Genomic DNA, 27,840 nt, shown 5'->3' with positions numbered 1-27,840 from the left:
GGCGGTTGAACAAATGCAGTTGAGGTACAGATCAACCATGATCTGATTGAATGGCAGAACAAGCTCGAGAGGCTGAATAGCCTATTCCTGTTCCTATGCTCTGTTTACTTAAGAGAAACTAGACTTTGCTGCCTTAAAAGGACAAAGGTCGACTTTAGCAGCAAGATAATACATTGTGCATTACATGGTATAATGTTCCTGTCTTTCTCAAATAACCTATAATCTAACTTACTATGATGAAGTGGAGGGAGATCTGTTAGTTACCCCTCAAATACAGAGTTTCACAAGAATCCATTTAATACTGAGCTAATGAATAATGTACAGAATATACAGCTCACCAAATAAAACTAATCAGGAACTTGTAGAATATAGAATAAGTCAGAAATTTGTAAATAGGTTGGGCTATGCTTTGCTCCATGTGTAAGTTTGAAGAAAAATATATTTACTAAACTGGGGAGGCTCATAATGACAGAATAATACGTTTTTCTTTAACTTTACATTAAGAGGAAAATATACCCAAGCTGGTGACATAAATGTGGATAATACTATACAAGTTTTACTGTATAGGTCTGAATAGATTTTCTTTTAACTTTTTTTTTTATTCGTTCATGGGATGTGGGCATCGCTGGCAAGGCCAGCATTTATTGCCCATCCCTAATTGCCCTCGAGAAGGTGGTGGTGAGCCGCCTTCTTGAACGCAGTCCGTGTGGTGAAGGTTCTCCCACAGTGCTGTTAGGTAGGGAGTTCCAGGATTTTGACCCAGCGACTATGAAGGAACGCGATATATTTCCAAGTCGGAATGGTGTGTGACTTGGAGGGGAACGTGCAGGTGGTGTTGTTCCCACGTGCCAGCTGTCCTTGTCCTTCTAGGTGGTAGAGGTCGTGGGTTTGGGAGGTGCTGTCAAAGAAGCCTTGGAGAGTTGCTGCAGTGCATCTTGTAGATGGTACACACTGCAGCCACAGCACGCTGGTAGTGAAGGAAGTGAATGTTTAGGGTGGTGGATTGGGTGCCAATCAAGCGGGCTGCCTTGTCCTAGATGGTGTCGAGCTTCTTGCATGTTGTTGGAGCTGGACTCATCCAGGCAAGTGGAGAGTATTCCATCACACTCCTGACTTGTGCCTTGTAGATGGTGGAAAGGCTTTGGGGAGTCAGGAGGTAAGTGACTCGCTGCAGAATACCCAGCCTCTGACCTGCTCTTGTAGCCACATGTGGCTGGTCCATTTAAGTTTCTGGTCAATGGTGACTCCATCCATCATGTTATCTAACCATTACCATTTACATGACAGTTTCCACAAACCTACTATTAACATTTTTGAGGACTTGTTCCCATTCTAAATGATAATAAGTTTTATTATTTTTATAGTGTTTCCTGATAAAAAAATCATGGCCAGAAGCTTATATGTTATAGCTCTTATAATTACACTAAATAGCAGCATTCTGTCAAAAACTATCACTGTCTGGAATTGAATTAAGTAGAACTATGTTATCTTACAGCTACATCCCCTTCAAACGCTGACAGTTTCATGGGAGTGAGTCCATCTTTGTTGGTGATGTTCTCTAAGTACTCAATCTTTTCCTTGGAAATAAGTGATGAAATAAAATTGTACATTCTGCAGGCCATGCTCTTATTCGGGTGCAGCACAAGCATGTGGAAAACGGTGTTACCTATAAAACAGAAAAGAAAACATATTTAAATATACTGCATTGAAATATTTTTTGAAAATGCCAGTGTGTATCTACAGATCCATTTCTGCATAAATAGATGATATACATTAAGCATTGATGCTATATGGAAAATAAAGCAGTGAGCTACGCTGGCAGGAATATGTTATTTTCGCGGCAACAGAACAATGGTTTATTTTCCACATAATACTGGTCTTCACCTTGTATTGTGTTTATTCAGTAAATTACAACTTTTAAAATAAGTTTTAAAATTATTTTGTTAGTTTACCACCAATTTTGGGTATACTTATCAATTAGGTCTGGAGGGATACATTTGGTGAGATCAGGTGATGTCTTCTAGTTACAGGACTGGAGCTTGGAAGGTGAAGTTACGGAACGTATAGGAAAATCAGGATTTTGTGGGTGGGTTTTTTGAGGAAATCATTTTAGAATTTTAAGTGTGAAATATTTGATGAATAAGGAACTGGAATAATTTGTTGTGGGAAGACGTTCTTCCACAAGCAAAAACAAATGTAATTTTTGGGGTTGTTTTTGGTTTATGTGGTACTCATTCTCTGCTGAGTCTAGAATTTATTATTCCTTTTATATTTTGACAAGTGATCTGAAATATTCATTTGATTGGTCTTAAAATTGAATATTCCACCAATAATTACAGAATTGGAAATATATTTGTTAGGCTCAGTGTGCTATCTTGTAGAATTGTTATTTGTAATATTATGGGCCTATTTGAGACAGAAGCCATGCCTGACATCTTTTTTTAAAAATGAGGGTCACTGATTGTACTGTGCAAGTTTAGACTTTGTAAGTTTTTGTGTCCAGTAATTTGTATAATTTCTGTGAGGAGGGTTTTCAATGACATGTAAGAGGGCTTAGTGGACTGAATATTTTATTACCTTGAGTAGTTTATATCCTATTTTGTCATCATTGGATATTCATTTTGCTCCATCCCAAAGGTAATGGTTCACTCCAGAATGTCCAAGTTTAAAATTCTGGGCAGCTATACTAGGTTAAAAGAACACCATAGCTCAGTATGTATTTTTGGTTCTGCAGTGTTAAATTCTGAATCTGTCGCTTTTAGATTTGTGACAGTTCTTGTTTTGTGTGTTCTTGTTCACTTTCATCTGTCCTTTTGTTCCTCCATTTGAGACTGCACTGTTCTGTAACATCTTGCATAACATGGCATTAAGCCACAATGGGCATAAATTTTCAGGTGCCAACCAAGATGCCAAACAGCATACAAACATGTAGGAATTCAGCAGTTTCCTGTAAGCGGTGCTGTGATACCTGCCATTTTTGAAGTTAAGCCATCCAATTTTCAATGTTTAGCAACTTAACAAGCAGGAAATGAGCCTCAAGCTGAAAGAGAACTATTTTCTAGCTCAGATATGCTGATCTGAAACTTCAGAACTATTGCTCAAAGATTATTGCAAACGGTGTGTTTCAGTAATACTGTACTAAAGTTTCATTTCTCATGCTAAATGCAATGGCCAGAGGGTGACACTATCTGGTTCAAAAGCATATCCTCTAATCAACATACCATGAAAGAGGCCTAGGAGGAGATCACTAAAAGCATCAAATCAATTTTTACCACTTGCAGAGTCTGGCAGGTGGTTAGGAAACATTTTCATGAGGTCAAGAAAAAAACATGGCTTCAATGGAAGACAAGGAGGACCAATTGGTTGTGGGCAAAGGAAATCAAAGCTTTCATACAACAAGAAGTCAAGGGGGAACTCTAGAGGAAATTAATAAGGCACAGTACTTCAGGAATTCCCGTAAGTGCCTTTCCTTCCTTATGATATTATCCATGACACTATAACTGATATGAAGGTTAGGACACAATAAGAATTTAAAAACATATTATCTATAATTGCTTGGTCTGTATACAACACTATCGGCCTTTCAGTAATAACAGATGAATAATAGTTTTGACCATATGTCACCTTTATGGTGCTCTAATAATGTCTTTTTTTTCTACCTCTGCAAAATAACTATCATCTGAGTTGTGGAAAAGTACTATGCCACACACTGCGTCACAAGCCAGTCATACAAGCATGACCACTATGCCAGGCACCAGCATAGATGTAGAAAAAACTAATCTCAGCAGATGTTACTGAATCTGCATTTTATGAGCAGTCACTGAATGGTCAAGCCAGTCAATTTCTACATGAAGATGCTTAATATTTGTTCAATGACAGGTGCCGTCTTGCTTGCCTGACTGTAGCTTTGTTGTGCACCAAGCACCAAGTTTTTAGACCATCACCCAAACCCACCAACAATTTGCTTTTCAGTAAGTCATCACATTTAGATACCATAATGAGAAACTAGCTAAGGATGTGTTGATCCTGGGTACTGTTCATTCACAGACAAGATCAGAGATCTTTTGCACATTGATTGAATTAGTCTCTGCAGTCATGTATGGCATAAAGTTGACTATTAGCTTCCTTTCCTCTTCTCCATGAGTGTAATCACAAAAAATACAAGACCCTGCTGTTGCCATCTTGCTTACTGCTTATTCACACTTTTGTGGAAATGGATAAGCTTTTGACCCCTCTGGACGAGTGCAATGGTCACATTTTGAATGCAGCTAGACCCAGTTTACAAAGATGAGCATAGATGATTGGAGACACATTCAGCTCATCCTTCCACAGAAACTTAAGGAAGTGGATTTTCCTCTTTTGTACTTGGGCATTAAATAAAAGCCTGGGAGGAGCACGTAGGTGGGGAAAACTGTACTCCCATTTAAATTAATGAACAGACTATCAGGCAGTCTCTGTTATGGCTGTATCATCATCCCCACTCAATTTTTCTCTATGTACTTATTCCCAGCTGAATATTTAACGCTCAAGTGCAAAAGAGGAAAATTTGCTTCATGATCATCTCCCTATCACAGCATTGTTTCTAGAGTTTTTGGGTAGAAATTGGATAAGGCCTGCAGGCAGAAAACTCGCCCACTTACCCTTCCAAATAAAATTTGGGGCGCTGGTTATATAGAGCGGCACCTGGTGGATCTGGGTTATATAGAGCGGCACCTGGTGGATCTGGGTTCCTCCCTAAATTCCTGGCAGGCGGCGGGCAATCCACCCAAGTTCCGCCCTTTCCCACCTGAAGAATACTCTCACTGCTGCTATGTCTAACATGGAGCCCAACATGCGAGATGGCTTTAGTCAGGACCAATTAATCTAAGAGAACTAAAACAGTCAACAATGAGGCAGGATTTTACTAACCATATACATGCACTTTATTATAGAAATTAGTGATGCAATGAGGAAATACCCACCACCAGTGGCCTAAGTAGGGCATAGCAGAGGCAGAGGTTGAAACTCATTACATCAGCTTGGGCTTGATGTCACACTGTCAGTAAATGAGAAAAAGTATTGAGGATTAAAAAAGGGAATCAGTTGAATGCAGTATGAGTAAAAAGGTGAAAAAGATAATGGCGGAGCTTTGGAGATAGAGCTAAATAATTTGCTCCAAAGAGATCCCAGTGGTCCCAGTGTGCAATTGAATTGTGACATCGACATAGGAAAATTGAACAGGATATTTGGTCATAGAAATTTGTAATGGAAAAAGTTGATGCAAAAAAATGACAACAGAAACTTGAGTGCACTTTTGTCACCATCCTAGGTCACTCTTAATCTTGCTGAAAATACAAATACCCCTACATTTATTCCAATCTATCCAAATTTCTTTAATTTGCCTCTCATTGGCTGATACTAATATTTGATTGTCTCCTGGCCTGATTTCCATTTTCTCTCGAGCTGCAGCAGACCAAGTAAGCTAAAAACAAACTAAAAACAATTGAACAGTTCCCAGCTAGGTGTAATCGTAGGAAGGTTTAAACTTTATAAACACTGGTTTTTACAATTAGGATAAACCTTCTGCCTGTGCTTGTGTCTCTTTCTTACAGATACAAAGCAATTTTAAAATGTGTTTTTCAGCTCCCTCTCTCCAAGAAAATACCAGTTCTGCTGTCTTCAACTTGTTAATGCGACTACCAAATCAAATAAACCCACGATTCTGGTCTACAGCCTGAGCAGTAATTGATTCCAGCATTCATTTCACAAACACAGAGCCTTACAGCAACCTACACCTACATTCTATTTTACATGGCAAAGTGTTATATGTTTTATTTGTAAATAACTTTGGGTGAACGAATGTATGATTCCGTGTAAATAAATATGAAACTACAAAGAGGAGCCAACAATACAAGTCTAGAAATAGGAAAACATGATTTTTATGCTGGGTTTTTGAATGATAATAATAATAGAATCAGTAATAAAACAAACTTGACCAAGGTGGATACAGTAATTGTATTATATGCAATTAAAACTAAGATGAACTGAAATTTAAAAATTTTAATCCCGTGATGATTAATCGCGATTAATTTTTTCAATCACTTGACATTCCTAATTAATTGTAAAACTAAGTTGTTAATAACTAAGATGCACCCTGTAATATCACAACACAGTAAATAGACTTGCATCCTTGTTCTATCCATATGATTGAAGGTCAATGATGTCACTCACAAATTAAAACTAATGTTGATTCACTAATGACACTCTAGTTAAAGAAATCAAAAGTGTACGTACAGTTGACAAAGGTTTGGGCATTTATAATCACAGGTGGTTATTGTAAACTGATCAATCAGTATCCTCTCCATATCTATTAGCTTCTGAAGCAGAAAAGTGTAATAATTAAGAAATCTATAGATTCAATACGCAAAAGTGTAAACAAAACAAAGTGCCATTACAACAGCTTGATACTATTTTCATTTAATTTAATATTTTTGCAGCATTTAAACAACTAAACAATTTCTTCATTTAGCATTACATTAAATGGTTAAGCAATTATTATAAGTTCCATATGCAGTTTACAATAATGTTTTAACAAATTAAGAACTCAATTGATACGAAAATGTAGTTCGGAAATTCTACTGCTTGACTGACAATAGTAGATTCTGACTGATCATTTTACAATTTAGTTCACCCCAACTATTTTATTTCTTTTCTAATTCTTGCTAAAACATGTTCACCACAGTGGACATGATTCATACTGTGGGCATTCTTATAGTTCCAATCCTGGCAAGGTTGGAATTAGAAGTGTAAGGATAAAGATAGCTCAGTTCTTTGTGATACCACTGACAGTGGATTAAAAACTCAATAATTTAAAAAGGGAAATATATTCACTTTAATTTCCAAATTTTTCTATATGTTACACTTGGAGATAGCTAATATCTCTCAGTTAGTTTCAAACTGGCTCACAGCTTCCAGTCATTCATGATTAGGGCAACGGATATTTTGCAGCGTGTGATTTATTAGCGCTCAGATCTGCTTAAAAGTCCACATTTCACTACATCCCTGACTTTTTATGCAAAATTGTCCTACTCAACTACATGCTATAAGTACAGAATTTTTCACATTGTATCGCCACATTATATCACTTGCCCTATTCATGGGGCCACCAAACCAGAATATCATGTGGTCACAGCAGAGAGCATTCTAATCAAAATGTTTGTTCTGTGACTATCTCTGGCCATCAGTTTTAAATCATAAAAGATGGTAACAAGGGTGACTGAGAGATGCCAGTATGGGTATAGATATTTCCCTTAATTCCTTAATATTCAGGATCATGTTACAATTCACTGAAAGTAGTTCCACTTCAATGCACAGGTACCTTAGAAATTAAACTCAGCTGACTAAATGCTAAGATTAAGGTAAAACAAATCAAATACAATTGTATAATTTGTGTTCCAAGTTTCTGGTGTTTATTTTTACCACATTTGGATTTTTATTTTGGTCATTCACCAGTTGTATTATTTCTTGGTGCTTTCTGTTTTGTTTTGTCAAGAATGGTCAAATTTGGATTAAAATTAGATCCTTAGATATGGGGGTGGTGCCACAGGACTGGAGAATTGCAAATGTTACACCCTTGTTCAAAAAAGGGTGTAAGGATAAACCCAGCAACTACAGGCCAGTCAGTTTAATCTCAGTGGTGGGGAAACTTTTAGAAACGATAATCCGGGACAGAATTAACAGTCACTTGGACGAATGTGGAATTGATTAGGAATGTGGAATTGTTAAAGGCAAATCGTGTTTAACTAACATGACAGAGTTTTTTGATGAGGTAACAGAGAGGGTAGATGAGGGCAATGCAGTTGATGTTGTGTATATGGACATTCAAAAGGCGTTTGATAAAGTGCTACATGGTAGGCTTAGCATCAAGACTGTTCACATTGGCGGAAGGGTCAAGAACCAGAGGACATAGATTTAAGGTGACTGGTGAAAGAACCAAAGGTGACGTGAGGAAAAACTTTTTTACACAGCCAGTGGTTAGGATTTGGAATGCACTGCCCGAGGGGGTGGTGGAGGCAGATTCAATCATGGCCTTCAAAAGGAAACTGGATAAGTACTTAAAAGGAAAAAAAATTGCAGGGCTATAGGGATAGGACAGGGGAGTGAGACTAGCTGATTTGTTCTTGCATAGAGCCGGCACGGACTCGATGGGCCGAATGGCCTCCTTCCATGCTGTAGCCTTTCTATGATTCTATGATTCTAAATTGAGTGGTAAAATGAATTAACATTGATTAAAGTGAAGGATTGCCCTTAATGCACTGCTCGGACCTCTGAGAACCCAATACACCGCTTTAGAATCCCTAAATCTCTGCTCTCAAGCTTTACCCAAGTCCAGTCTCCTTGCTTTAATAAAATGAACCTTGAGTTAAGCACAGCTGGAGAACACAGAGTAACATAGGGCTGTGGAGTAAGCATTAAAACAATGAACCTGGATGTGGCAAAGTGGAAAGCAGATATTAGAAAGGGCTGTGGACCAATCACAAACAATGAACCTGGACTTAAAAGATCTGTGAAGTGGAAGATCAGGGAGGGTTTGGAAGCAAGTGTTGAATAAATGCATTTTAGGTGTATTTTGGCATTAACGAAGAAACACTAATTTCATTTATTTTTGTTCAGAGAGCGGAGGGAATGAGTAGTGGTTTGAACTGACATTGCAAAGCTTGTTTATATTATTTGAATAACTGCTATATTAGGAAACCTTGTAACTGCATTTAAGTTAAGATGTTTTGTTGTAATATGCAGAAATAATGAATGCCACAAAATATGAAAAAAGCTTGAACAAGAATTAAATCAAGAGATATAAATAAAGATCCTACCTTGTTTATCTTGCGCATTTAAAGGTGCCCCATGTGCCACAATCATTTTAACTATTTGTTCATTTCCTATGCAGGCTGCAAAGGATAAAACATATTCTCCTAACATATAAAAAGAAAGAAGTATTAATTACCACAATTATAAAAACATGGAAGCGATTTTCAAAGATCCCTTGTTTTGCAGAAAAATGCCTGACTTGCATTTTTCTTCAACACTACTCACTGCAGAACAGGAATGCATCTCATATATTGATACAAATCATAAATGTGCATGAAATCTGAATGACTAGTTACTCAGGGATCTACTAAACGAAGCACAAGGTGTGGTTATAACAATTAAAAACTAATTCAAATGTAGGTATGCATGTGCAATTGCAGCTGGTTTTCTGTTGCCACCAGTGTTGTGGAATCCAACCTGTAGTTGCCCTGCAATGTACACACAGCATGATGTGACCTGTTCTGAAACCTGAATTCTGAATAACCTGTTTTCTGTGTGTTCAAATAAACTGCTTTTGTTTGTACTACATCCAAACTTGGAGGGATTGGGGAAGGAGACGGTTATGATGAACATAAAAACAATATGCAATGAAAGCCTACCCTGTATATCAGAAGGACATACGAACATACGGATTAAGAGCAGGAGTAGGCCATTTGGCCCCTCGAGCCTCCTCTGCCATTTGATAAGATCATGGATGATCTGATTGTGACCTCAACCCTACTTTCCTGTCCACCTACTATAACCTTTGACTCCCTTGTTAATATGGAATCTATCTAATACTGTCTTAAAAATTGTCAATGAACCTGCCTCCACCTCTCTGGGGGAGTTCCACAGACTCACGAAACTTAGAGAAAAAAATTCTCCTCATCTCCGTCTTAAATGGGAGATCCCTTATTTTTAAACTGTGGCCCCTAGTTCTAGTCTCTCCCACAAGGGGAAACATCCTCTCAGCATCTACTCCTTCTAGTCCCTTCAGGATCTTATGTTTCAATAAGATCACCTCTCATTCTTCTAAACTCCAGTGTATACAGGGCCAACTTGTTCAACCTTTCCTCATAAGATAACCCCCTCATCTCAGGAATCAGTCGAGTGAAACTTCTCTAAAGCAATTATGTCCTTTCCTAAATAAGGAGACCAAAACTGCACACAGTATTCTCGATGTGGTCTCACCAATGCCCTGTACAACTGTAGCAAAACATCTCTACTTTTATATTCCATTCCCCTTGCAATAAATGACAACATTTCATTTGCCTTCCTAATCACTTGCTGTACCTGCATATTAACTTTTTGTGATTCATGTACTAGGATACCCAGATCCCTCTGTACCTCAGAGTTCTGCAATCTCTCTCCATTTAAATAATATACTGCTTTTCTATTCCTCCTGCCAAAGTGGACAAGTTCACATTTTCCCACATTATACTCCATCTGCCAAATTTTTGCCCACTCACTTAACCTATCTATATCCCTTTGCAGACTCCTTATGTCCTCTTCACAACTTACTTTCCTGCCTACCTTTGTGTCATCAGCAAATTTTTTTTTATTTGTTCATGGGGCGTGGGCATCGCTGGCAAGGCCAGCATTTATTGCCCATCCCTAATTGCCCTTGAGAAGGTGGTGGTGAGCCGTCTCTTGAACTGCTGCAGTCCGTGTGGTGAAGATTCTCCCACAGTACTGTTAGGTAGGGAGTTCCAGGATTTTGACCCAGCAACGATGAAGGAACGGCGATATATTTCCAAGTCGGGATGGTGTGTGACTTGGAGGGAAACGTGCAGGTGGTGTTGTTCCCATGTGACTGCTGCCCTTGACCTTCTAGGTGTGGAGGTCGCAGGTTTGGGAGGTGCTGTCAAAGAAGCCTTGGCGAGTTGCTGCAGTGCATCCTGTGAATAGTACAAACTGCAGCCACAGTGCACCGGTGGTGAAGGGAGTAAATGTTTAGGGTGGTGGATGGGGTGCCAATCAAGCGGGCTGCTTTGTCCTGGATGGTGTCGAGCTTCTTGAGTGTTGTTGGAGCTGCACTCATCCAGGCAAGTGGAAAGTATTCCATCACATGCATGAGTTGTGCCTTGTAGATGTTGGAAAGGCTTTGGGGAGTTCGGAGGTGAGTCACTCGCTGCAGTATACCCAGCCTCTGACCTGCTCCTGCAGCCACAGTATTTATGTGGCTAGTCCAGTTAAGTTTCTGGTCAATGGTGACCCCCAGGATGTTGATGGTGGGGATTCGGTGATGGTAATGCTGTTGAATGTCATGGGGAGGTGGTTAGACTCTGTTGTTGGAGATGGTCATTGTCTGGCACCTATCTGGCACGAATGTTACTTGCCACTTATCAGCCCAAGCCTGGATGTTGTGCAGGTCTTGCTGCATGCAGGCATGGGCTGCTTCATTATCTGAGGGGTTGCGAATGGAACTGAACATTGTACAATCATCAGCAAACATCCCCATTTCTGACCTTATGATGGAAGGAAGATCATTGATGAAGCAGCTGAAAATGAATGGACCTAGGACACTGCCCTGGGGAACTCCTGCAACAATGTCCTGGGGCTGAGATGATTGGCCTCCAACAACCACTAACATCTTCCTTTGTGCTAGGTATGACTCCAGCCACTGGAGAATTTTCCCCCTGATTCCCACTGACTTCAATTTTACTAGGGCTCCTGCAATTTAGCAACCATACATTCGGTCCCTTCATCCAAGTCATTGATATAGACTAAATAGTTGAGGCCCAAGCACTGATCCCTGTGGCACTCCACTCATTACATCTTGCCAACCTGAAAATTATCCATTTATGCCTACTCTCTGTTTCCTGTTATATCCATGCTAATATGTTACCCCCTACTCCATGAACTCTTATTTTGTGTAGTAGCCTTTGATGTGGCACCTTGTCAAAAGCCTTCTAGAAATCCAAGTACACCATATCCACAGGATCCCCTTTATCCACGTTGTGTGTTACTTCCTCAAAGAACTCTAATAAATTAGTCAAACACGATTTCCCTTTCACATAGCCGTGTTGACTCTGTCTGATTTCACTGAGATTTTCTAAGTGCCCTGCTATAACCTCCTTAATAATAGATTCTATCATTTTCCCTATGACAGATGTTAAGCTAACTGGCCTGTAGTTTCCTGCTTTCCATCTCCCTCCTTTCTTGAATAGAAGAGTTACATTCGCTATTTTTCAATCTGATGGGACCCTTCCAGAATCTAGAGAATTTTGGAAAATTAATACCAATACATTTACTATCTCTGCAGCCACTTCTTTTAAGACCCTATGATGAAGTCTGTCAGGACATAGGGACATGTCAGCTTTTAGTTCTAATATTTTTTTCAGAATCCTTTCCCTGATGATTGTAAATGTTTTAAGTTCCTCGATCCCTCTCACCTCTTGATTCACCATTATTTCTAGCATGTTATTGTATCCTCTACAGTGAAGACGGAAGCAAAATATCTGTTCAATTCATCCGCCATTTCTTTATTCTCCATTATTAATTCCCCAGACTCTCTCTCTAGAGGACCAATGCTCACTTTACTTACTCTTTTCCTTTTTAAATACCTGTAGAAGCTCTTACTATCTGTTTTTATATTTCTAGCTAGCTTTCTCTCATACTCTAATTTCTCCCTTCTTGTTATTCTTTTAGTCATTCTTTGCTGTTTTTAATGTTCTGTCCAATCTTCTGACCTGACATTAATCTTCACGGAATTGTATGCTTTTTCTTTCAATTTGATACTATCTTTAACTTCCTTAGTTAGCCACAGATGGTACATCCTTCTCCTAGAGTCTTTCTTTCTCATTGGAATGTATCTTTGCTGAGTGTTATGAAATATCTCATTAAATGTCTGCCACTGCATCTCTACTGACCTATCCCTTAACCTAATTTCCCAGTTCACTTTAGCCAGCTGTCTTCATGCCCTCATAACTGCCCTTACTTAAGTTTAAAACACTAGTCTCAGACTTACTCTTCTCTCCCTCAAACTGAATGCGAAATTCAATCATACTGTGATCACTGCTACCTAGAGGCTCTTTTACAATGAGGTCATTAATTAATCCTGCCTCATTACACATTACCAGATCTAGAATAGCCAGTTCGCTGGTTGGCTCTAGAATGTGCTGCTCTAAGAACGTCCCAAAAGCACTCTATGAACTCATCTTCCAGACTACCTTTGCCAATCAGATTCGTCCAATCTATATGTAGATTAAATTCACCCATGATTATCGCTGTTCCTTTCTCACAAGCCCCCATTATTTCTTCCTGTACATCCTGTCCTACAGTGTGGTTACTATTAGGGGGCCCACAAACTACTTCCCCAAGGGATTTCTTGCCGTTACTATTTCTTATCTCTACCCAAACTGATTCTACATCTTGGTCTTTAGAACCAAGGTCATTTTTCTCTATTATACTCACGTCATCCTTAATTAACAGAGCTACCACTCCACCTTTTCCTAGCTTCCTGACCTTCCGAAATGTCAAGAACCCTTGAATATTCAGGTTCCAGCCTTTGTCATCTTGCAGCCATGTCACTGTAATGGCTATCAGATCGTACATATTTATTTCTATTTGAGCTGTCAATTCATTCATTTTGTTACTAATGCTACATGCATTCAGATACAAAGCCTTTAGTGCTGTCTTTTTATTAAGGAGCTTCCACTAGCCAAGGATTTTCTCATTCAAATGTGAAAATATGACATTAGAAATCCAAAACAAATTTAAATTGAAAATGAGGTTGATTTTAAGGGGATGCCGTGTGAATTGGGTAGCAACAGTATTTTGTATTAACTTTCTGCAGAGCTGACATGTTGGATATTGCAGAAAGTTTGCACCACAGCATATGAGATATTTGCTACAGTGAAACATTTTTTAATAGTCATATTTTGAATGGGCTTTGATTGGGTTTATTTCTGCCGCTATTTGTATGCTGAGATCTGAATTATGGCGCATTAGCTATTTAGATGCTGATCTTTAAAAAATATATTTTGTCACCATTCTTGCTACATCAAGCCTAATTTTTGCATAGCATCCAAACAGAGGTCCTGCATCATATTTAGTTTTCGCAGGGGAGTAGGACAGTCATTCTAACAACAGCAGTACCCTGTTGCTGTAGAACTCCTGCTACCTTTATTAATAAAATTAATCAGCAAATCTATAGCTATAAATGTAATGAGTAAAGGAAAGCAACCAAGTCTATATTTCAGAAATTGTTGAAACTTAGGCCCAAATTAAAGGCTACTGCTCCTTTAAGGTATGGGTTTCATTGTAAACCCATGACTTGTTGGCAGTGTGGCATGTAATGCCTATTCTGTGAATTAAATGAATAACGTGTTTCCATGTGTTTAAATAAACTCCTTTTGTTTGCATAAAAATATAGCTTACTCTCCATCCAAATCTGGTTGGAGGAGATTATTGGGAATAGGAAAACACAGCATGTCACAAAGACCTGCAGTGGAACTGAAGCAAAAGCTCCATTACAAATCTGTAACAAAAATTAAGAAGCTGGTTAAAGGGGGAACTCACTGAAGCATATAGAATATTAAATGGCACGGAAAGTTAAACCCAGAATATTACTTCAAACTAAGCCAGTCAATATGGCAATAGGATATAAATTTAAGTTAGTTAAGAGTAGATTTAAAACAGATATTGAAAAGAATGTCTTTACTCCAAGGTAAACATTTGGAACAATATGACAGGTTAATAGAAATAAAAACATTAGGCTTATTCAAATCCAGTCAGATGCTAAATTGAGAAAGTTAGGATACAATATGGATGAGTTTCAATGGTCTTCCTCATCACTGACTTCTTTTTAATGTTTTTACCAATATAAAATCTCTAAGGATAATAATGAGTATCCCAGTATCAAAATACTACAGCCAAGACACTGGGGAAGATTTTGACTGTGTGATAGTGTAAAACGGGTGATAGCAAATTGGCAGCCTGTTTTACATCTCTCCCGATTTTTATTTCCACTGAAGTCAATAGAAATAAAAATCAGGAGAGATGTAAAACGGGCTGCCCATTTGCTATCACCTGTTTTAAACTTTAGCATGAAGTCAATATCTACCCCACTGAGACAAAATAGTTTCGGGGAAGAAAGGCTGATCACAGAACATACACAACATAAAACTTTTCTTCCCTCCCACCCCTCCCCACACTCTCAATTTTCTCTCCTTCTGTCCTGAAAGCAGTACTAATGCCGATATAGATTTTCATAAACACCGGCACTCTCGCTGACGTGGCCACTATTCAGTTGTGAACTTGTACAGTTACAATCAGCAGGTGATTTGGTTGTGAGGGTCATCACATCTCACCCATTCACAGACACTCACTTTCTAGTAGAAATCACTGTGTAGCAATCGGAATCCTGTTGATTTATTGCCTCCCTGATAATGAGGCCAATTGTAGCACTTACCACCATGTCCTGCCTAAAATCAACTAACTCGGCACATATCAAAGCTTGAACCTGGGACCTTCTTATTTGTATAGCTTAGAAACGCAGTGGGCAGTGAATTTAGCCACTGAATCACCAGGGCTCCCTAAACTATAAAACATGCTTCCCATCACCACTGGAAACTAAGCATTGAAAAATAAGTAATGAAAGTTGAAGTCTCAGTTCAAATCGCTGCAATTTTGAACATAATAACCATAATTTAATGATGCAGTTGATCAAATGGGCCAAATAAAGCAGTGTTTGATGAGACAGTGTGGAGGGAGTTTTACTCTGTATCTAAACTGCTGTCCCTGAGCTGGGAGTCCCAGATGCTGACAAGAGGTGCTCTGACTGATAAAATGTCCCATCCCCGGCACTGATATCCATCACCATGATGAGCACAAAGATTCACCTAAAGAAGATAACACGAACCCATCAGCTTCACCCCCAGACACATATTGAGGGACTGAGTGTCTGGGACAATGACATTTCTTACTCACTAAGGTATGAATTGATCCTGTACCTCTCCCCATTAATCCTGGGCTCCACACGGGTCGAATCCTGTTCCTATTTCCCTTCGTGTAACAGCACTGAACTAAACAGCCCACAGTGAGCAAGGCTCAGGGAGGTTGATTGCTAGGCACTGTAGTGATGTCTCTTTCCCATAATACACATTATATCAGCCATTTTATGTCAATGTATTTAGCCATTTTATGTTGATATGTGTCAGTCTTTTAACATTATTGCCCCCAAGGGTGGTGGAAGGAGATTCAACAGTAACTTTCAAAAGGGAATTTGATAAATACTTGAAGGGAAAAAATTTGCAGGGCTATGGGGAAAGAGCAGGGGACTGGGACTAATTGGATAGCTCTTTCAAAGAGCCAGCACAGGCACGATGGGCCGAATGGCCTCCTTCTGTGCTGTAACATACTATAAATAACCACAATATGATGAGAAAAATATATGTAGCAATCTCAATACAAATTGTCTTGTGTGGTATTCCCTGTGACAAAAAATTAAAGGCAGTTAAATGGCAGATCCAAGGAGCAAAGAGCCAAACCTTAAAATGAGACATTTTAGCCACATCCTTGATAATTTACTTTATCAGTCTGAATGGAACAATCACAGAAAGTTCTCTCAGTGATGCTTCTTGTTTGTTCCTAACCAAAAGCAGTTCACAGACTCTGAAGACACATCCTCAAACTTCTCTTAGTGAGAGTTGTGCACTTTAAATTTAATTGTTGTTTTGGAAGATCCTTGTGATCTTAAAAGAAAAATGGTTAAGTTATGGAAATGTCCATATGAGGACCAATTCCTAACTTAGCAGTATCTCAAAATGCTTTGCAGTCATACGACTGATAGAATTTGTTTTGTTGACAGTATGGGCTCGATTTTAGGGTCGGGTTTCCTGCGGGTTTCCAGCGAGTGGGCCCCGAAAATCCCGATATGCGGTCACGTGACCGGATCGCGCTGCGATCCCGACCACTTCCGGGTTCCCCGATGACGTGCGGGGCTGCGTGTGTGGCCCCCACTGGTGGGAATCCCGCAGGCAATTAAAGCCAGCGGGGTTCCACTTGAGAGTACTTACCTTGCTTATTGAGGTCAGTTAATGAGCTGAATCAGCTGTCAAAAGAGGAAGTGTGGGATTTTACCTGCATCGCAGAGTGTTTCACACACTGGGGGAAACAGTCTCTCTCCAACCAGGCGTGTTGCAGCCAGCAGCCTGTGGCAGGTGCCAAGGTGCACTCCACGGGGGAGAGCCCTCGCCCACGCAGGAGGCCACCGCGTCACACAGGGCAACCCCTGCCCCCCACCCCCCCCCCCCGCCAAGCCAGAGGACAGACCGACACGAAACCGCAGCCCCAGTCCCAGGAACCACCCACCTACCCTGCACAACCCCTCAGACCAACACCTGCCAGATGGGTGGTGCGTGGACACCCTCGGAGGACGAACAGCATGACCAGCCCCAGCAGCCTCGCAGTCCACGCCGTCCGCCGCAGAGACGTGGAGCCCCCCAACACGGTGTTGTTGCACGCCCACCTGCACAGCAGGAGGGAGGGCTACCGCAGAGAGAGACGCATCTCTCCACAGACCAAGGCGCAGCTCCCCGGACCTCTCCGAGCAGCAGTGCACAGGGAGGCGCAGATTCGCTCGACATGTAGTCGTGGAGATCTGCAGCCTCTTTCATGCCGAGCTGCTCCTGGCTGGCCCCAGCACCAACTGCTTACCTGTCGCTGTCAAAGTCACCACTGCCCTCCACAACTTCTCCTCTGCATCCTTCCAGGGTGCAGCCGGCTACACCGCCGATGTCTCTCAGTCGTCTGCGCGGAAGAGCCCTGCAAATACACCTGCACCTACTCTGCAGTAACACGATGGGTGGCATCAGTGGTGGGTCCTCATAGTGATACCCAGGAGCGGGCATTATTGGACACAACAGACAGGATTCGCGGAGACATGGCAGTGGTGGTGCCAATAAAATGTGTGCTGTTTGTTGCTCTGAAATTCAATATAGGTAACACCCATGACAAACCCTCCGACACCCTTGTGCACCCCCTTCATGCTCACGACACATTTGCCTTACGCTGCCTACTGCACATATGTGATGCATGCCCTGTGGCTGCAGCACAGGTGGTGGCAGTTTGAGTGAGGCTGGCCGTGAGGGAGATGCACGAGAGGGTGAGTATGGGATAGAGCCATGAGATTGTATGAGGATTGGGTCACGTGTTAGTGGCAGGATGAGTACTGGAGGTAAGATGAGGATGGGGTTTGAGTGGGTATGAGGGGTGATGTGACAGAGTAGTGTTGGCGGTGCCGAAGGAGATGTGGGGTTGGGGCAGTGTTGTGGCAGATGGAGTGTAGGGGAAAGACTTTGTGTTCTCACTGTGGCTGACCTACTGAGGTCATTGCAGCGCCTCCTGCACTGTATGCAGGTGGGCGATATGTTGGTTGCGCAGGTGACCCCCTCTGCCACCTCGAGCCAGGCCTTCTTGGTGGCAGAGGCTGGCCACTTCCTCCCGCCCGCCGGGTGGAAGATCTCTGTCTTCGCCCTCCTCCTCACCCCATCTGATGATACCTGGGGTGAGGCATCATTAAACTGGGAGCAGCCTTCCCCCTGGGCTGCTCCATGCTGTAATTTGTTCCATTGGTTGCAGCATCTGTCAGTGGAGGACTGCCCCTTTAAATAGAGCGCCTCCAGCTGACAGATCGTACTGCGCATGCGCAGCCCGCCCGACGCGCAGACCAGCAGCGCGGACCCCGGAGGAGCAGGTAATTGATTCCTATTAGTGTGTTGCCTGCTACGATCGCGCGGGCAACCCACTAATTTCACCGAGCGTGTTGACCACACTCCCGAAACCCAACCCGCCGGAAACCCGCAGGCCTGGTAACATCGAGCCCTATATGTATTCTCATACAAGGGGACACAGCCACTTTTACTCCCCCTGTTTACTTTCTTTGCAGGTCCATCCAGGTCATGAGCTGCCTACAGGCAGGAGGGTGAGTAAGCTTTCTCCACCCAGGCTGTACTCAATTCTGCTCTTTGGCAACTGTTAGAGGCTCATGAGTGTGGCCCAGAAAGAATCTCTGTGCAATCTTCATTCCCCCTGCAGGAGCATAGCGGTTTTTGTTCAGTCCCTATAGATCCAACAATGAGATGGGGAGCTCACCTGAATTGTAATCAAATCTGTACCACCATACCATCAATTAAGAGTGGTATTATACATTACTCAATTAGCAAAACCAGCACAGAACACTGCTTTATTGTAAATACAGTTAAAAAGTCTTACCGTACCATAATAACACCGACAGTCTTTTCCTGGTGTGAAAAACGACCCTACAGCACGAGAATGTTTTATATCTGCATTTAGTGCCAGCAGCTCCTTAATAAGATCCACATTCTGATTCACCACAGCAATGTGCAGTGCAGTTTCACCTGAAGACAGATCAGCTATTCATGTATTATTGCAAATTAAAGCTCGTCATTTAATAGCATATGCAGAGCGTATCCTTCAACTTACCTGATCTGTGATTTTCACTGTTTGAATTAATAATTTGAAAAGAAACAATTAAATGTGATTGCCTTTCTGCAGTAGATACAGTTATTTTAATCCAGTATTATATTACCAAATTGTACTATGTGTTCATTGTAGTAAGAGCTTTGAAATAGTCACAGGAAGCAGGAAGTCTTCAAGACACTGATAGAGACTGCTGGCTAAAAATGCACATGCCTGGAAAGGGGAGCAATTTTTTGATCTAAAAATATGATTTTCATTACTCAGTCTGCTCATAACCCAGATATACACTTCAATAAAAAAAGGCAAAGATAAGTCTTGAATAAATCCTTTAATTATTTACTATACAAATATATTAACAGAAATAAGTAAAGAAATACTAATCATTCATTCATTTATTGACCTTAATATGGGTTATTATTTTATGAGAACGATACTACTCATTGTACAATCACCATATCTAAGGTCACATTTTCATGATATTCATTTCTGATAATTATTTGAGTGGTAATATCACTCTGTTCTTTCATTGCTCTGATCTGGACTTAAACTGAGTCCAAATTGATGAAATATGAGTTTTCACTCTCTATTGGCTATTAATGTCTATATCAAAATACATTTGGAAAGGGCAACCTAGATTCTAATAGGACTGGTTACACAGCACAAACCTGCCCATAATTCAGCACTAATTGCTACTGAATTGGCAATCTCAGTCAGAAATGGCACAAGGGTGATTGCCATTGGAATTTGAAATGACACATTGGTGCAGTAGAGGTTCTCTTCTAACACTAGAACTCAGGGACAAAGATAAGGAAACTTTACTCTGCAGAAAGCTCTGCTATACCCAGCCTGAGAATACTTGATGGTAATATAGGAAAGCGTTCCACCTCCAAGTACTAACATCCTTTTCTGATACCAACAAGAAGTTCCATTTATATAGCAACTTTAGCACAGCAAAACGCTCAAAGGTGTTTCATAGTTTGGGACCCAAATAGGAAATGGAGGAAATTACAGGCGGTTACTGAAGGCTTGGTCGAAGAGGCAGGCTTTAAGGAGCTTTTGAAGTTGGGGATGGATAGAGTCAAGCAAAGGCATTTCGAAGAGAGTTCCAGAGTGTGGTGATAAGGGCCTTGCCACCAATGGTAGAGCAGAAGAATTACATATTCTGGGAGGTGCAAGGCTGTGATGGGATTTGTAGATGAGGATTTTGAACACGAGGATTTTGAAATCAATGCATTAAGAAATGGGGAGCCAATGAAAATCGGGGAGGATAGAGATAATAGATGAACAGGGCATTGTGTTGGATAGAATGCAGGTGGCAGCATTCTGGATAAGTTGGAGTCTATGTAGGGTGGAACTTGGGAGGCCAGTGAGGAGAAGATTGGAAAAGTCAACTCTGAAAGTAACAATGGCATGAAAGTCTTGCCAATCGACTGAGTGTAGGGTTTGAAGCTAAAACTAGGGTCAAACAGGACACCAAGGTTCCACACCATTAGAGCTTGAGCAGGCATCCAGGAAGAGGGAAGGCATCAGGGGCTAAGGTGACTAAAGTAAAGGGATAGATAGGATCGGAACTACAGAGGTGGGATGCTGGAAACGCTAATGTGGTCGACAATGTCAAATGCCGCAGAGAGGTCAAGGAGGGTGAGAAAAGAAAATGAACCACAGTCACAGTCAGACAGAATATCATTGTTAACTTTTACCGGTGTGATCTTGTGCTGTGAGCAAATGGAAACCCGCTTGAAGGGATTCAAACATAGAGTGGTGGGCACAAAGTTTGATAGTGCTGACATGTTTCAGGACCTTAGAGAGGAACAGGAAGTCAGAGTGGTCGGAGAGGACAAAGGAAGAAGAAAAGAAAGTGACCTTTCTTGATAACAGTGACAACTAGAAGCACTCTTCTCCCAGGGCCATCACTTAAAATTTCATCCAGGATCTGACGTTGAGCATATCTGGCCCATTTCCCCAGACACCATATGATACATGATACGCTCGCTGTTGATTCCATTAATGTACCTGATCTTAGATGAGTATGTACTGATAAAGTTGAGCTTGTAATAACGAAGAATGCTTAAAATGAAATAAAACCAAAATATATATTTTAAAAGTGACTTTCTGAAGGATGGGTATATCTTTTAAATATTTTAATCAAAGATTACAGCAACTTACCCTTATACATCTCGCAGTCAATTGGTTCATCAATTAAGAATGGGAATGCATTGAGCAAAATAATTGCAGCTTCCTTACTGTTATATAATGCTGCAACATGCAACACAGTTTCTCCAACAGCACCTATAAGATAACAAAGCAAGATTTAAAAGCATAGATATACATCCATCTTAGTGTAAAACGGGAGAAATGGCTTGTCCAACCTGAGGAAAAGCCCAATTTCAGTTTCCTGAATAATTACGATTGTAATGTTAAACCCCCAGGGCAGCGGGGGGGACAGGGGTGAAATGGGGGGGGGGGGTGGGTTAAAAATTTAAAATGGGCAACCCGACCCTCACCTGCTCACTTGCGGTTTTAATGGAGGTGGGCGACCAAACCACTCTCAGGATGTGGGCCGGTCACTATAATATTTTAAAGAGGCTGCGTGCCTCCAATTTAACTTAACTTTTAGTTTTAACGCCTACAGGCCAGGTTTCCCGAGCCTTTGGAAACCCGGCAGCTGAAGGGAGGTGTGAAGGGCCAGAACCATCAGTGCCTTTACAGCACTGCTTGCAGGCCAGGAAGAGCAGAAGTGCTTCGCCCCGGCCCACTAAGCTTACCTCCACACGATCGGACCCCACTCAATCGGCTGACTCCCTCCGCCCGTGCGATGTCCGACTACCCCCCCCACCCCACGATGTCTGACTCCCCCCTCCCCCCAACCAGTCATGTCAGATTTACTCTGCTCCACTCCCCACCTGCCTTCCCGCCCGACAGCCAGCCAGACTGTCAATCTGGCTGGCTGCGGCCAGGAAACCTCTTAAAAAAATTTAAAACGGGTCCCGCCGTTAAATTCAGCAGGTCCTGCGGGAAACCCACGGGTTTCCCATCCACAAATCCTTTCCCCCTTGCAGTTATTATCGGGGCCTACATCTCTATAACTGTTTGCTCTGTGTTATTTCTCTCCCCTGGTAATAACCTGAATAATAACAGATCTGCATATTTCTTCACCACTGAAGAACATTTAAAGCACTGACAAGAAAATGTAATTTGCGCCATCAAATTTGTTCCTTTTACAGTTCCTGCACAATCTGGGCTAACATGGACAATGTGGTGTATGAACCATCAGCACAGAAGGAGGACATTCAGTCCATTGTATCTGCCAATTCTTTGCTAGAGCATTCCAAAACTAATTCCACTGCCCTGCTCTCTCTCCCCTTGGCCCGGTATCTTCCTCTGCTTCAAATATTTATGTGATGTTCCCCTAAAAGATGCAATATTCTCTGCCTCAATCATTCAAAAGTCTATTGGCCTTTATTATGGCATTAATCCACCTGCACTTGCACTTTCAGGGAATGATACATATGAACCTCTAAGTTTCTTTGGCCATCCACACGCTTTAGTGTCATTCCATTTAGTCTATACTCTACTTCTTGTTTTTTTTCTCCCAAAATATATTACTGCACAGTTATCCACATTAAATTACATCTGTCTATCCATTCCACTAGTCCTCCCCACTCTTTGCCAAACGTCCACCTTTGTGTTGTCAACAAATCTTGAGATTGTATTCTCCATACCCAAGTCCAAATCCTATATACAGCATGGAGAACAAACATGAACCCAGAACTGACCCAAGGCACACCACTTCCAACTCTTCTTCAATTCCAAGCAACACCCACTTACCCAAACTCTTTGTCTCCTGTCTACCAACTTTCTATTCATTCTGCTACATTTCCTCCTCAACCATATACCTGAATTTTTCTAATAAACCTCTTGGACACGTTATTGGACACGTTCTAAAAATCCATTTACACTACATCTACTGCATTCCCTTTAACTTACCAATCTGTCACTTCCTCAAAAAACTCTACTAAATTTGTTAAACACCATCATTTGTAAAAACTAATGCAAAATATTCAATTAATATCTCTGCCATGCCTTTATCCTCCACAGACTCCCTCCTTCATTCCAGAATGGTGCTACCCTCTTTTTAACTATTCTTTTACTTTTTATATGCTTATAGAAGTCCTTTTATATTATCTGTTAGTCTTTTTCATATTTCGTTTTAGCACTTCTAATTTCCCTTCTCACCTCCCCACCTCCCTCATGATTATCTTTAGTATTGTTAACCCTAACTTTATCACATGCTTCTCTTTTAAGTTTCTGTTTAGTTTTAGTCAATTTATTCATGGAATTCTAAACATTGATGCATCCCCATTTCACCTTATAAAGATATATTTATATAATACTCTATGCATCTCATATTTGAAAATTTTCTGCTGCTAATCTGTTGACCTGTTTGCTAACTTTTCTCTCCAGTTAATTTGGGCCAGATCCCTTTTCTAAATCTCACAGAACAGTGCATTTTTCCCATTCAACATCCTTATCTTTGACTTTGCATTATCCTTTTCCATTCTTACATCGATCCTATCCTGCGGTCACTATTTCCTAATTGTTCTTTTACTCTCACATCAGTTCTTTTCGTCACTACATTTCCTAGAACTAAATAAGAACATAAGAAATAGGAGCAGTAGGCGGCCATCTGGCCCCTCGAGCCTGCTCCGCCATTCAACAAGATCATGGCTGATCTTCTACCTCAACGCCATTTTCCTGCACTACCTCCATATCCCTTGATGCCTTTAATATCTAGAAATCTATCGATCTCTGAGCCTCCACAGCCCTCTGGGGTAGAGAATTCCAAAGATTCACCAGCCTCTGAGTGAAGAAATTTCTCCTCATCTCAATGGCCTACCCCTTATTCTGAGACTGTGTCCCCTGGATCTAGACTCCCCAGCCCGGGGAAACATCCTCCTTGCCTGTCGAGCCCTGTAAGAATTTTGTATGTTTCAATGAGATCACCTCTCATTTTTCTAAACTCTAGAGAATACAGGCCTAGTCTACTCAACCTCTCCTCATACGACAATCCTGCCATCCCAGGAATCAGTCTGGTGAACCTTCATTGCAGTCCCTCTATGGCAAGTATATCCTTTCTTAGGTAAGGAGACCAAAATTGCACACAATACTCCAGGTGCGGTCTCACCAAGGCCCTATATAATTGCAGTAAGACATCTTTACTCCTGTACTCAAATCCTCTTGTAATAAAGGCCAACACTCCATTTGCCTTCCTAATGGCTTGCTGCACCTGCATGTTAGCTTTCAATGACTCATGTTCAAGGACACCCAGGTCCCTTTGAACATCAACATTTCCCAATCTCTCACCAATTAAAAAATACTCAGCATTTCTGTTTTTCCTACCAAAGTGGATAACTTCACATTTTTCCACATTATATTCCATCTGCCATGTTCTTAACCACTCACTTAGCCTGTCAAACATTTCTTATTTCCTTGTAGGGCTAGAAGCATACTGATCCAAGAAGTAGTCTTTGATGTATTCTAAAAGGCATATCCCAATTTAACCACATGCATTACCTTTATTTCTGTCTATCTTGGGATAGTAAAATCACATAATATTATTGCCCTGTTTTTCTTACATGTCTCTGAACTGTCTGTAGGTTTCCCCCTCTATTTCATTCCAATGATTGGTGGCCTGTAATTCTTGGCACACCAAATACTGTACCATTTTCTTAACTCCATCCATATGGATTCTATCTTAAGGAAGCCCCTAGGACATCCTTGCATTCCAGCACTGCAATAGAATTCTCCACTAACACTGTCACCCCACCACTTTTTGCCCTTCCTATCTTTCCTGAAAAAGTTATCACTAGGAATAGTCCAGTCCTGTCCAAACTTAAGCCACCTCCTCAGTATAGCTACTATATTATATCCCTCCATTATTATGAGTGCTTTTAACTCTCCAATTGTGTTATGAATGCTTAATGCATGTATACCACTCAATCCTGACTACATACCTCTCAATGCTATCTCCATAAATTAACCCTTATTCATTTTCCTGGTTTTCTCATTTATGAACATAAAAAATAGGAGCAGGAGTAGGCCATATGGCCCTTTGAGCCTGCTCCGCCATTCAATATGATCATGGCTGATCTTTTACCTCAACTCCACTTTCCTGCTCAATCCCCATATTCCTTGATTCCCCATGAGTCCAAAAATGTATCTATCTCAGCCTTGAATATACTCAATGACTGAGCATCCACAGCCCTCTGGGGTAGAGAATTCCAAAGATTCACAACCCTCTGAGTGAAGAAATGCCCCCTCATCTCAGTCTTAAATGGCTGACCCCGTATCCTGCAACTATGTCCTCTAGTTCTAGACTCTCCAGCCAGGGGAAACAATCTCTCAGCCTCTACCCTCTCAAGCCCCCTCAGAATCTTATATGTTTCAATGAGATTACCTCTCATTCTTCTAAACTCCAGAGAGTATAGGCCTATTCTACTCAACCTCTCCTCATAGGACAACCCTCTCATCCCAGGAATTAATTTAGTGAACCTTCGTTGCACTGCCTCTAAGGCAAGTATATCCTTCCTTAGATAAGGAGACTAAAACTGTATGCAGTACTCCAGGTGAGACCAAAGTCCTGTACAATTGTAGTAAGACTTCCTTACTCTTTTACTCCAACCCCCTTACAATAAAGGCCAATATATCATTTGTCTTCCTAATTGCTTGCTGTACCTGCATGCTAACTTTTCGTATTTCTTGTAACAGGACACCCAAGTCTCTCTGGACACCAACATTTAATAATTTCTCACCATTTAAAAAATATTCTGGTTTTCTATTCTTTCCACACATTATACTCCATCTGCCACCTTCTTGCCCACTCACTTGACCTGCCTATATCCCTTTGCAGATTCTTTGTATCCTCCTCACAGCTTACTTTCCCACCTACCTTTGTATCGTCAGCAGACTTGGATACACTATACTTGGTCCCTTCATCTAAGTCACTAATATAGATTGTAAATTGCTGAGGCCTAAGCACCGATCCTTGCGGTAACCCACCAGTTACAGCCTGCCAACCTGAAAATGACCCGTTTATCCCTATTCTCTGTTCATTAACCAATCCTCTATCCATGCTAATGTGTTATCCCCAACCCCATGAGCCCTTGTCTTGCGTAACAACCTTTTATGTGGCACCTTATCGAATGCCTTTAAAAAATCCAAATATACTACATTCACTGGTTCCCTTTTATCTACTCTGCTAGTTACATCCTCAAAAAACTCTAATAAATTTGTCAAACACGATTTTCCTTTCATAAAACCATGTTGACTCTGCCTAATCATATTATGATGATCCAAGTGCCTTGTTACCACTTCCTTAATAATGAATTCCAGCATTTTCCCGAAGACTGATGTCAGGCTAATTGGCCTGTGGTTCCCTGTTTTCTCTCTCCCTCCTTTCTTGAATAGCAGGTTTACATTTGCTATGTTCCAATCCATTGGGACCGTTCTAGAATCTTGAATTTAATTTTTTGATATACCTTGCTCCTTCTATAACAATGTTTTTATCTCTCACTACTTAATAGCCTTTTCCCTTCTCCTCTGATAATTTTTCTCATTATTTATTTCAACTAAGCCTTTTGCTTCCATCCCAATAGCTTTAGTAATCCTGCTCTACCTCTCTAGTCTCAAACCTTGACTTTCTCCAACCCCCCCATCAAAATGCATTAAATCCTTCCCCACTGCTCTAGTTGCCATCTCTACAAGAACATTGCTGCTGTTTCCGTTCAGGTGAAGGCGGTGCCTTCGGTATAGCCTTTTCTTGTTCCAGAAATTGCTCCAATGCCCCAAGAATGTTGTAGGTTCCTTTAATCAGACTCAGACATGTGGAGTAACAAACAAGTGAATTTTAATGATACAAAAGTACATGAGACCCCATGACTTTCTGCTCCTAGGTACACTGGAAGGTGCAGAGAAAAGAATCGGATAGATTTGAAACATTGTTTGTTCTCATGCTGATGACATCATTTTGTTTTCATGGTGATCCATGGGATAGGAAGTGGCACATATGACGATGTCTACAAGTTTGGGGTCATCGTTTGCATCCCTGAGCCACTAGTGTGAGGGGTGGGGAAGGAGCAATGGATTGGCTGGTATATGTGCGAACTTCAAGATTCTAGCTACATCCCTCTGTTCCTAACTCATAACTGCCTGAAAGAAACAGCTGCTCTATTACTTTTGGCCCTGAACCAGCATAATGTACTATTATAGCCCTGTCACCTAGATATCCTTAAATTCCACTTTCTTTATCTGAAAGAGTATCTAACATTTTCTTTCTAATTTAAGTTGTGGGGATGTATAGAAACTTCTTTTCAATATTCCAAATTCAGTACATTTTCAAACTTATTTCTAAGACAGCTCATATTTTACACAGGTCACTGATACAAAGTCCACACATTATTTGCAATTATGTTGGAATTTACTACTTTTATAAGTCCAGTCCTTTAGATGCACAGTTTTCCAGAGCATATGTGGATATTTCCATCAGGCACTTTGGCTATACCTTATCAG

The 27,840-nt window shown here is 40.9% G+C and overlaps 1 protein-coding gene across 1 annotated transcript in view; it reads right to left on the bottom strand.

Annotated features, from left to right (window-relative positions):
- The window catches only part of LOC137331063 (transient receptor potential cation channel subfamily V member 5-like), a 101,857-nt gene that overhangs the window by 45,786 nt on the left and 28,231 nt on the right, over positions 1–27,840 (bottom strand). Inside the window, exons 3-6 of the mRNA XM_067994666.1 lie at positions 21,439–21,561; positions 19,050–19,190; positions 8,853–8,951; positions 1,494–1,666 (exon numbers count right to left, since the gene is read on the bottom strand). Of these exons, the coding sequence (XP_067850767.1) occupies positions 1,494–1,666; positions 8,853–8,951; positions 19,050–19,190; positions 21,439–21,561 (536 nt within the window). The remainder of the gene's footprint in view (positions 1–1,493; positions 1,667–8,852; positions 8,952–19,049; positions 19,191–21,438; positions 21,562–27,840) is intronic.

Source organism: Heptranchias perlo, chromosome 13 (genome assembly GCF_035084215.1).
Source record: "Heptranchias perlo isolate sHepPer1 chromosome 13, sHepPer1.hap1, whole genome shotgun sequence".
Classification (NCBI taxonomy): Eukaryota; Metazoa; Chordata; class Chondrichthyes; order Hexanchiformes; family Hexanchidae; genus Heptranchias; species Heptranchias perlo.
The sequence above is the reverse complement of the archived record's forward strand: the minus strand, read 5'-3'. Positions and strand labels throughout refer to the sequence as shown.